The sequence below is a fragment of the Abramis brama genome (genome assembly GCF_963993115.1).
Source record: "Abramis brama genome assembly, chromosome: 17".
NCBI classification, from domain to species: domain Eukaryota; kingdom Metazoa; phylum Chordata; class Actinopteri; order Cypriniformes; family Leuciscidae; genus Abramis; species Abramis brama.
The window spans coordinates 4,757,210-4,769,618 of NC_139979.1; the positions used below are offsets into that span (position 1 = coordinate 4,757,210).

At 36.9% G+C, this 12,409-nt stretch overlaps 1 protein-coding gene across 2 annotated transcripts; it reads left to right on the top strand.

Annotated features, from left to right (window-relative positions):
• Window positions 1-754: 754 nt before the first annotated feature.
• Window positions 755-12,286, top strand: LOC311067222 (uncharacterized protein). Of its 2 annotated transcripts, XM_084088944.1 has the most exons (10): window positions 755-1,273; window positions 2,972-3,512; window positions 4,425-4,529; window positions 4,643-4,771; window positions 4,857-5,031; window positions 5,218-5,396; window positions 9,826-9,921; window positions 9,995-10,137; window positions 11,423-11,578; window positions 12,131-12,286. In XM_084088944.1, exons 1-10 carry the CDS (start codon window positions 1,259-1,261, stop codon window positions 12,182-12,184), a joined length of 1,593 nt encoding a protein of 530 aa, XP_083945070.1. In that variant the 5' UTR covers window positions 755-1,258; the 3' UTR covers window positions 12,185-12,286. The 2 variants fall into 2 exon arrangements, 1 of the variants encoding a protein (XP_083945070.1); XR_014603198.1 differs by lacking the exon at window positions 9,995-10,137 and having other exon boundaries at window positions 791-1,273; window positions 12,131-12,284.
• The last annotated feature ends 123 nt before the right edge of the window (window positions 12,287-12,409 follow it).

The window sequence follows — 12,409 nt, forward strand, 5'->3', positions numbered from 1 at the left end:
CATGAGATAAATATTCAATATTGAGTCCACTGAGATTTTTGTCCCCTACCACACGACTTGAAAATGTGCAAATATTTTAAAAACTTACAATTATATACACATCATCTTTTAAAGGGCTCATTTCAATCTGTTTTAATTAAATTTAATCTGATTTTGGTGTAAAAAAAAAAAAAAAAGCTTTCACAATGTATGTAGCAGTTTTATTTTATCATTGAGAAATTATTATAGCAATTATAGCATTTGTTTTTGTGTGTAAATTTATTGTTTTTGTCATATTTATATGATTTTATTATGTCAATATAGTTCTAGTATTTTAGTACATCAAGTTCAACTAAATGAACATTCATTTTATTTCAAGTAACGGAAATTTTTAGCTGTAGTTTTATGATATGTGGGCCTATTTCAAAGGAGGCTGGTGACGCTTGAAACTCCTGTTTCTTATTTGTTTGCCTTCCCCTGGCTTGTCCTTTAGTGTAATCTGACGTCGTAACTGAGTTAGTTTAATCTTGTTTTCAATCTAACTGCTCCCATTACAGATTGCACGTCTCCTGTTGACTTCCAGCACCTTACACGGTCGAATCCTGTAATGTGATCGGGCAGGTAAAAACCCTCCTGGGGTGAAACAGGATTCACAGCCTTAAACCACACGAACATGTGCACATTTTCCATATGAGGTCATGTTTTAAATCTTTATTATGCCTGTTTAGTATACAAATCTGCATAGCCCTACAGGTATACACAACCAATGCATAGTATAGATGATGCTAACATGATTTTTTCCTCCCCTCAGTCATCATGATCAGTAACCTGTGTAGGTACGTGCTGAGTCACTGGCTTTGTGTTGTTTTTGGGACTCATCAGTCGCAGTATAACTTACCCTCAGTCGCTCAACTCTGACCCCGTCTAACAATAATCAGCATGCATTTTTCATCAGCCTTGGCAACTGCTATCCATTACAGCCGAACCACTCTTCATAAAAATTCCTGAGCAGCGTCAGACACCAGCTGAAGGTTTAGACTGAATGCCAGCGGATGAAATGCTGTTGAAATAGAGGAAGTGAAGGACAAGAGAGCAACTCTGGGACACAATGAGACACGGCGAGCATCTCAGCGGAATGAATGGATGGTGGATGCAGCGAGCCGCACCTCTGCTGTTGTTCTTTTGACACTTTTCTTTTCATTATTGCTTATTGCTCATAGTGTCATCTATTGTTAGAACAATGGCCTCATTTATTTGAACGCATGAGCTGACACAAACTATGGCTTTTGCCCAGGTAAGAACAATAGTCTCTTAGTATTTGTAACAATTCATCAAAATGTCTTGAAGAAACTGGTGCTGAGTTTACATTAGCTGAACAGCAATGACATTTAACGTGTGGTGGCGGAGTGTGTAATTGCTAAATAGTGTTTCATATCCTGTTTAATGTACAGAGGAAACTGACACAGTGACATTTGCTCAACCAGTTAATGTCAAACGTTAATGTGAAACAGGGTCATGATATTTTGTAGCAGTGTTATTTTAGTATAATTGACTATTAAAGTTTGTATTAATATTTTGAATTGGTTTTTTTATTTTTATATTTTCGGTTTTCATTTTAATTTTGGTTAAAGTTTTAGTAATTCTGTTTTTGTAATTTTTTATAAATTTTTTATATGTCTATATATTTTTATTGATTTTTATTTCACTTTTAGTTATTTTAGTACATAAAGTTAAACTAAATGAAAATTAGAAATACTGCCTTGGCAATTAGCTGAAATAAAGTAACTTTTTATAGTTTAAAAAGTTTTTAAAGAATATTTTACTTTATTTCAAGCAACGAATATTGGTTCTATGTTTGTAGTTTCGGGTTAACTATAATAGCTATTTTGTGTAGCTTTCTGAATGATCTTAAATGGTTCATTTAATGTTGCAGAAATTATTTTCTTGCATCTTTTTTGCTTCATATTTGATCTTTTTCATTGTCTGGGTAACAAAATTGGCAATAGTGCGGGTAGTGGCCATCATGAACAAAATTCTTCTCTTTTTATTTATTGAATATTTTGGCTAATTTTATGTTTTAGTTATAAAATTATCTTATTAGTCCTTCTAACTAAATTTACCTTGTTTAAAGTCTTCTGATAGACAGGGTTCCTATGCAGTTTGGAAAAGAATGGAATTTGATTTGAGTAATTTCCAGGTCTGGATAAGTATGAAAAAAGTATGGAAAAATACTTTTCAAGAATATTGCCCCTATTCAGTTTTCTAAACTATAAAATTAAGAATTTCAAAAATAAATAAATAAATTGTCTCACAAGCAGAGTATTTTCATGACAAAAGTTTAGTGTTTGTTTAGTTGAACATGACTGAATGGATTCAAGACGCACAAGGTCTTTACCATAAACAAGTTTCTTTTGAACTTCACTAAAAGAAATGTGCATTTGTCACTCAAACCAACAACAGATAAAGGAACAAATGATTATCTAAATCAGACTGTACACTTCGCTGTTTGGTGATCGTGACTCATCAACATTTATAGTACATTTTTTACATTTATGCATTTTGGTAGACACTTTTATCCAAAGCGACTTACATTGCAAGGTACACATTTACATTCTTATCGGTTCTTGCTTTCCCTGGGAATCAAACCCATGACCTTGACGTTGCAAGTGCCAACGCTCTACTGTTTGAGCTACAGGAAAGCTATAGTATCAAACTGATGTGTCAGAGAAATAAAATAAAAAAGAGAAAATATAAGTATTACAGATGACTGTACTAAACACCAAATATAATGCTGCTGGTAATGTTGTACGAACCATTTATGTTAAATATGGTCTGAAAAATCTACAGATAGGTTTGGAAATTTGAAATGAAAAATGTGTAGCAACACTGGCTAGAATTCTGTCGGTTCAAAAGAATGTGAACAAAAGTCTAGGGTCCGTCCAGGCCTAGTGATAAGTGACATGATTAACTTCTGCCATTTTCTTATGTTTAGGGTTTCTATAAAATCAGCCCTTCAAAAGACAACCAGGAGCCTCTGCAGTCCTTCCCAACATGTCCTCCTCCGTCCACTGGGATTCCTCCAGATCTGCTGTCCACCTGTCCGAAGCTTTTAAACACAGCTCTTCCTCTTCTTACGGCTCCAGTAATGACGGACGCACCTCTCACCTTGATACCTGGAACTACATCAAAAAGCCCGGGTGTCCCGAATCTCACAGATGTGTCTCCACAGCCGACAGAGCTCCCTCTATACGGAACAGAAAGTGCATCCATACAGTTTCCTCTCCCTCCTGTTACGCTGTACACTTCTACACATCCACAGATCTCTCTTGGTTGTGTCCAGCTGCTGGGAGTCTCTGAACTGGCTCCCTACACACTGTCGACACTCATGCCACATCTGCCCCGATTACCACCACCTGAGAGTGGCTCCTCACCCCTCACAGACCCTAGAGCCTCCTCCAAAGAAGAAGAGATCATCTTACAGGAAGGAGGCATTAACATTACTGTTTCTAAGAACTCCTCTACAGACGGGGCAGGTGAAGTGATGGATGGATTGATGGATTGATGGATTGATTGGTGGATGGATTGATGGATGGATGGATGATTGATGGATAGATTGATGGATGGATAAATGGATGGATGGATGGATGGATGGATGGATGGATGGATGGATGGATTGATGGATGGATGGATGATTGATGGATGGATGGATGGATAGATTGATTGATGGATGGATGATTGATGGATTTATGGATGGATGGATGGATGGATGGATTGATGGATGATTGATGGATGGATGATTGATGGATGGATAGATTGATTGATGGATGGATGATTGATGGATGGATTTATGGATGGATGGATGGATGGATTGATGGATGATTGATTGATTGATTGATTGGATGGATGGATGGATGGATGGATTTATGGATGGATGGATGGATGGATTTATGGATGGATTTATGGATGGATGTATTGATGGATAGATTGATGGATGGATGGATGATTGATTGATTGATGGATGGATGGATGGATGGATGGATGGATGGATGGATGGATGGATGGATGGATGGATGGATGGATGATTGATGGATGGATGGATGATGGATGGATGGATGGATGGATTGATGGATGGATGGATGGATGGATGGATGATTGATGGATGGATGGATTGATGGATGGATGGATGGATGATTGATGGATGGATGGATGGATGGATGGATGATTGATGGATGGATGGATGATGGATGGATGGATGGATGGATGGATGGATGGATGGATTGATGGATGGATGGATGGATGGATGGATTGATTGATGGATGGATGGATTGATGGATAGATTGATAGACGGATGGATTGATAGATAGACAGATAGATAGATAGATAGATAGATAGATAGATAGATGTGTTTTACATATTTTTAATTCCCTTCTGTTTTCTTATCACAGATGTCTCTGGGTTCAGACTCTGTCCATCATGTCCATCACGCCTGGCTTTAATTACAACCCTCATCCCCACCTTCATCTTCCTCACGGTCTGCATTGCCGTTATAGGTACATGTGCTCTCAGTAAAGACTGTGATCTGGTACAATCAAATCAATATACATCTATATACAGTGATTAAATCATGAAAACAGTCAGATAACGCAATACTTTTCCTCTTTAGTGAAGTTTGTGTGTTTCCCAACCAAAGTGCGAGACACCCCTGCTGGCGGCTCACCGAACTGCACCATCACACCGGCGCCCTTCTATTCGGTGAAATATCCAGCCAACAACACCGTCAACATTTCCTCAGGTACCATCAGAAATATATTAAGATATTTTATTATGATATCACACGGTCTCTTCCTGTCGAAGTGAACTTGGTCTTTGTCGCCCAGATTGCTCCACAGCAGTGAATGCTGGGTCTCATGGGATGCGTATTGTTGGTGGTACGGAGGCTGCGAAGGACCAGTGGGGGTGGCAGACCAGTTTACACTGGCGTGGCAAACACGTGTGTGGAGGATCCATCATTACTTCTCACTGGGTCGTCACGGCCGCACACTGCTTTGTACAGTGAGTATGAGACAACAGAGAGAAAATGTCAACTTTATTATCGACCAGCTTTAATCTGCTAAATGCGACTATAAGGTGTGAAGATGTTAAACAATTATAAACATTTACATCATGATTTTCTGTAAAGCTGAAACCATGTGTATTGTGAAAAGTTTTTTTCATTGCTGTGTTTGTGTTGTTTGTCAGATATGATATGATGCTGGAGTCTGATTGGATCGTGGTTGTTGATACTGTCAGTGTCTCAGATTCGTCTCAGGGCAAACGCTACAACACACTGCAAATACACCCACACCCACAATTCTCAGGGAACGACAACGACTACGACCTGTGTCTGCTGCGCACGCAGACTGAGATGGAGATGGGAGGTATGTTCACTCGGGCAGGACTAGCTGTGTGCAAATTCATTTGCAATCCCAAAAATTTTGCAAGTTTATGTTCCATGTAAATTGACTCAGTTTACTTTCTTAATACACATTCCTGGTTTAAAAAAGGATGTGTTTTTGCATTTGAAAATGCAAAAGCAGAGCAGTGAAATGTAAAAATGGTAACACTTTACAATAAAGTTTCATTTGTTAACATTAGTTAACTACTTTAGTTAACTAACCATGAACAACACTTCTAAAGCATTTATTAATCTTAGTTTGTAAATTTCAACAATTACTAATACATTATTAAAATCAAACGTTGTACCTGTTAATATTATTTAATGGACTTCAGCTAACATGAACAATGAAGGTGTATTTTATTAACTAACATTAACAAAAATTAATTCTGTAATAAATGTATTGCTCATTGTTAGTTAATATTAGTTAATGCATTAACTAATGTTAACTAACTGACCTTATTGCAAAGTGCTACCAAAATTTCTTTTAACTTAAAGGCCCACTGAAGTGCCTTAAAACGTTCAGCTTTATTCAGTGTTGATGTCATTTCCACTGAAACAGGAAGACAGGGCGGGACATATCGAGCAGCTCCCCTTTAATAAAATAGCCAATAGCGTTTAATTTATTCCTGTCAAATAAATAATAAAAATAAAAAACAGAACAGTCTTTATCAACAAAAAGTAATCAACTGTAAAACAATACTGCATAGTCTTTACTGTATAAATTAAATATAGATTAATCCTACTAAATCTACTTCAGAGCAATGAGTGATTTTCTCTTTGTCTTTTAATTTTTTTGATATATTAGGTTGATATAATTGTATAATATTTGATATATTATTTGGTATATTAGGCTACTGTCACTTTAAGACCTAATGCATGGATCCAATATACTGTCAGGTATGGGGTGTGATGGAAGGAGCGAGGACTCAGAGTCCTAAATGCAGAGTTGATGGGCTTTTAATGATTGTAAAATAAAATAAAATACAAACAAAAACTACCCTGAGAGGGAAAACAAGACAGACTTGAACAACTAGACTTGGCTTAACTTGACTTGACTGAACCACACAGCAGGGAAACATACGACGACGATCTGGCACAGGACTGCAAACACAAGGAGAATAAATAGGGAGCAAACAAGGCTGTAACAAGGGAGGACAAGTGGGGCAAATGAATCAATAATCAGGTAACAAGATGGGTAGGGTTAGACAATCGACAGAAGAGCACATGGCACAAGGAAACATACATGACAAGCCATGTGCTCACACCAAACATGACAAAAACACAAGCACATGGCCAGTAAAACAAATCACAAGCCATGTGCTCACAAAAACGAGACATGAACAAGCAGCTAATGAGAACTCACAAGCCGTGTGTTCACACAAAGAACAACACACAGCCAGTGTAAAACACAGCACAAGACAAAACACGACATGAAAGCACGCGGCCGATGTAAACACGAGCCGTGTGCTACACAGAACACAACAATACTCAATACTCTGAGCGAACTCGAAAACCGCACGCTCACACGACAAGACAGAGAATACACAACAGAATACAAACACGCAGAGCATGAATGTCTGAATCCCGACACAGAACCGAAGCCAAACTAGACCGAAGTGCCGGGATCCAAACACCACGCTCCGCACATGAAACAAGTGAGCGCACGACTCGAGAACGCTCAGGAGACAAAAGTGTCAGGGCTCTGTCACAAAACCAAGAAATAAACTAGACTGAAGTGACAGAACCCTGATTATGTTACACATGCAACTTATTTCCCAACTGTTTATGTTCACTTAAGACATAACCAACGGTGTTTAAGCGAATACTCACCAAGCCGGACATTTTGACATATATACAGTGGTGGTCAGAATTAATGGCACCCCTGGTAAATATGATCAAAAATGGTTGTAAAAAAATAAACCTGCATTGTTTATTCTTTTGATCTTTCATTCAAAAAATTCACAAAAATCAAACCTTTCATTGAAGTAAAAGAATTGAAATTGTGGGGTAAATCACATTATGAAATAAATGTTTTTCTCCAAAACATGTCGGCCACAATTATTGGCACCCCTAGAATTTTGTAGAGTAAAATATCTCTGAAGTATATTCCCATTAATATTGACCTTTATTTAGCACACCAGGGTGACTAGGAACATGAAATTTTCCAGCTATGACTTCTTGTTTCACAGGAGTTTAAATATGAGGAAACACAAAGGCCAAATTCCCTGAATCATCCATCACAATGAGTAAAACCAAAGAATATTGTTCTGATGTGCAGCAAAAGATTGTTGAGCATCACAAAATAGAAAGTGGATGTAAGAAAATTGCTAAAGAATTGAAAATCCCCATTTTGACCATCAGGGCAATAATTAAGAATTTCCAATCAACTAAAGATGTTACGATTCTGCCAGGAAGAGGACGTGTGTCTATATTGTCTTAATGCACGGTGAGGAGGAAAGTTTGAGTGGCCAAAGACTCTCCAAGGATCACAGATGGAGAATTGCAAAGATTAGTTGAGTCTTGGGGGTCAGAAAGCCTATTAAAAAAAAAAAAATCAAACAACTCCTACATCCCCACATGTTGTTTGGGAGGGTTTCAAGAAAAATCCTCCTCGCTCCTCCAAAAATAAACTCCAGCATATTCAGTTGTCAGACACGACTGGATCTTCAAAAGGGACCGGATTCTGTGGTCAGATGAAACAAAAAAAGGGCTTTTTGGCAGCAAACCCACCAGATGTGTTTGGTGCAAACAGGGATAAAAAGTACCCCATGCCTACGGTTAAATATACTGCTGGATCTTATATGTTGTGGGCCTATTTTTTTGCTGGAGGTCCTGGACATCTTGTTCAGATACATGGTATTATGGATTCTAGCAAATACCAACAGATAAAAAATCAAAACCTGACTGCCTCTGCTAGAAATCTTATAATGGGCCGTGGTTGGATCCAAAACAAACATCAAACGGTCCAAAACAAACATCAAAATCAACACAAAAATGGGTACCTGAGCACAAAATGAAGCTTCTGCCATGACTGTCCCAGTCCCCTAAACTGAACCCCACAGAAGATGAGTGGCTGAACTGAAGAGAAGAAGCACCAACATGAACTTGTGAATCTGAAGGATCTGGAGAGATTCTGTATGGAGGAATGGTCTCTGATCTCTTGTCAGGTGTTCTCCAAACTCATCAGGCATTATAGGAGAAAACTCAGATCTGTTATCTTGGCAAAAGGAGATTGCAAAGAGTATTTAAAGACCCACTCCGATGAAAATCATGTTTTTCTAGGTGTTAACATGTTCTTGTGGCATTTTTTTAATAACAGGGTGCCAATAATTATGGCCAGCGTGTTTTGGAGAAAAACATTTATTTTATAATGTGATTTACCCCCCACTTTCAATTATTTTACTTGAATGAAAGGTTTGATTTTTGCGAATTTTTTGAATGAAAGATCAAAAGGATAAACTATGCAGATTTATTTTTTACAGCCATTTTTTATCATATTTACCAGGGGTGCCATTAATTCTGACCACCACTGTATGTGTTTTTAACCATTTATGCACGAACCCAAAGCTCAAAGTTCACTTGGCTTATCCGCGTGCACAGAAAGCCTTTTGGAGAACAGTGTGTCTTTCGCGGCTTAATAATTCTTTTATTATCGAGCACGTCCTGCAGTTTAGCAACAGTAGACTGTATTTCATGACAATCACTGATCTAGCAGATTTGGATTAAGTTTTGGCTTTTAGGGAGAAAAGAAAGCGCACTGCTGTGAAGGAAAGAAATGCACAAGAATCGCACAGCCCTCGTTTCTTGCTGTCATTGCAGTGTCTCCGCTTTCTGCAAAGACCTTGCAAATTTATTGTCCTTTTCAGACACCTGGCAGACCTGCCAGACCGGTGAATGTAGTGAAGCAATTTTAGCTGCGTATAGAAAATTGTCTCCCGAGTTTTGCGTCATCTGATTGTGTGTATGTATGTATATATATATATATATATATATATATATATATATATGTGTGTGTGTGTTGTGTGTAATATGTATGTGTATATTTATTTATTATTGTTACTATTTACATATATATATAAATAATATATATACATTTTAAAATATTATTATTTTAGTTTATCTTCGTATGAACATACATAATGTGTTTTGTGATTGACAGAGAGCAAGAAATACTCTTCTGATCTTGATATTTGTTAACAATTCAAAGCAAATGAAAGATTCCTTTTTTATCAGTTGAAAAGTATCAATAAAAGAGGATCTATTTTTGTATTATTATGTATAGATAGGTAGAATGTATTAAAAAACAAAAAATCTAGTAAAAATAGGTGCAAATGTCATGTTGACTTTAAGTGATATTAATGCAGATGGTTCCTCTGTAATTCAGAACAGATGTGTTGACTGTTGTTTAGATGGAGTGAGACCCGTGTGTTTACCACGTCTGAGCGAGTCTTTTCCTCCTGATTCCCCCTGCTGGGTCACAGGTTGGGGTTACACTCATGAAGGAGGTGAGATCATGTTTCTGAAGCGTTTACAGGCCTCCCGAACTCTCGTGAAGGTGTCTTTCACTCTCTCATACAGGCTCGGTGTCCTCACACTTGAGACAGGCTTTAGTTCAGGTTATCGATCAGTCCGTATGCTTACAGTCCAACGTGTACGGCTCACAACTCACTCCCAGAATGCTTTGTGCTGGCGTTATGGAGGGAGGAGTGGACTCCTGTCAGGTATACACATCCATTAACATGATAGATTGCTCAAAAATGACAATTCTGTCATCAAAAATTATAAAATGCTATAAAAGACTATAAAATGCTCATGCACATCATTATTCCAAGTACAATAATAATGAGGAACAGATTCACTAAAAGTCAAATCTGATTCATTGATCTGCATGAGGGAAAATGACATAAAACCAGTGATTGATGACAGAATTGTAAATTTTATGTGAAATATTTTGATGCAGTGAACACTTTACAATAAAGTCTCATTCTTTAACATTAGTTAATTCATTACCATTAACTAATGAGTAAAAAAAAAAATGAATTACTTGAAGTAAATTAAACTAACTGAAATTAAATTTAAACTTATTTTATTTCAGCTAGAAGGCAACATCTCTCATTAATAAAAACTATATAGACATTTAAACATAATTACTAAAACTTTAGCTAAAATGAAAATGAAAGCAGAAAATATCAAATAAAACCTAATTCAAGAAAAATAACAAAAATTGTAATAGTATATCAATGATACTAATACAACACTGACTTTTGTGAACATTTAATAAAAAAAATTTTTTTTATTGTTAGTCATAATTCTTGTTTTGTTTCCACGTTTTGTGTTTAAGATCTTTTATTTTGATATGTATTTTCTGTTCCCATTGTTCCTGTGTTTGCCTTGTTTCCTTAGCTCCCTTGTTTTGTTTCCATAGTTACCGTTGTTTGTTTCTATAGTGAATAATTACCCTCACCTGTCTCTTGTGTATATATACCCCTGTGTTTCAGTAGTCGGTTGTTGTCTTTACATCCCCTTGTAAAGCTGTTCCATTGTTTATCATTATCCTTGTTAGGTTTGGTTTCTTGCTTGGATTTCATCATTCCTGTCTGGATTTATGTTTCCTATATGGATTATTGGCATCTTCTTTGCTGTTTTGGATCTTTGTTTGTGTGTTTTCTTCAATAAAACTGCTGCTCTTATATTAGAGATATTTTCATCTCTCTTCCCTGCCCCTGCGTAACATAGTTCATGTAAGCTCATGTCCATTAAATAATATTAACAGATACAACTTTTGATTTCAATAATGTATTAGTAAATGTTGAATTTAACTACTATTAATAAATGCTTTATAAGTTAACAAATAGAGCCTTATTGTAAAGTGTTACCAATATTTCCTTGAAGGATCCTGTGTGTGTGTGTGTGTGTGTGTGTGTGTGTGTGTGTGTGTGTGTGTGTGTGTGTGTGTGTGTGTGTGTGTGTGTTTGTTATATGGTGTGTTGTGTGATTGTTCTCCAGGGTGACAGTGGAGGTCCTCTAGTGTGTAAGACTGAAGCTGGTGATTGGAGGTTGGCTGGTGTAGTGAGTTGGGGAGAAGGATGTGGAAGACGCAATAAACCAGGCGTCTACACCAGAATCACTCAGCTTCTCCAGTGGCTGGATCAATACATCAGTGTAAACGCAAACAACACCAACAGCATCATCCTTCTGTTTGAGGAATGTTACGGGTTCAAGTTAAGCTTTGACCTAAAATAAAATTTACTGTAATGCACTGGCAAAACACTGCATAATACACAAAAGTAAAACCACAGGACTTTATGCATACAATCAAATTGATGAACTTCGTAACATTGACACTAAATGGAATCAATACTGATCAGACTGTATTGTATAAAGCACTATGGAATTAAAAGAGACATGACATTGTTTACACTTTACACTCGCTCACTTTTTCAGCAGCGTTATTTCTTCCATTAATTTCTCCCATGGGGATTGCAAAAAAGTGAGTGACTGTGTAAAATAAACCACATCTAATAAACCAACCAAACTCCTGACATGACTTTATAAAACCAGTACCTTTTATTTGATATGTACGACAAAACACCACCAACAAAAAAGACTGTTTACACAGACTTTAACTGATTTGAACTTGGAACATTCCTTTAAAACCAATGTGCATGTATATAAAGTCCAAAAACCATTAACATTTATTTCATTTCATTTCAGGATGAAAATGAAAAGGCATTCTCTGTGGCCACCATAAAGGATAATAACTTTTGAAAATGCTGTATTGTTATACAGATTGTACAGTAATTGAAACCTTGAATAGAAGCAGATATCATCTCTGTAATATAGGCTGCAATAAAAGATCCTTACATCCAGACCGGCTCATGCTGATTTAATATGCCTGACTGGAGTCACGTAAGCTCAGAAAAGGGCATGTAAGAACAATACATAAATAAAAAAGAGATATGAATGGAATGTGGGACGTAGTAAATTCAGCTG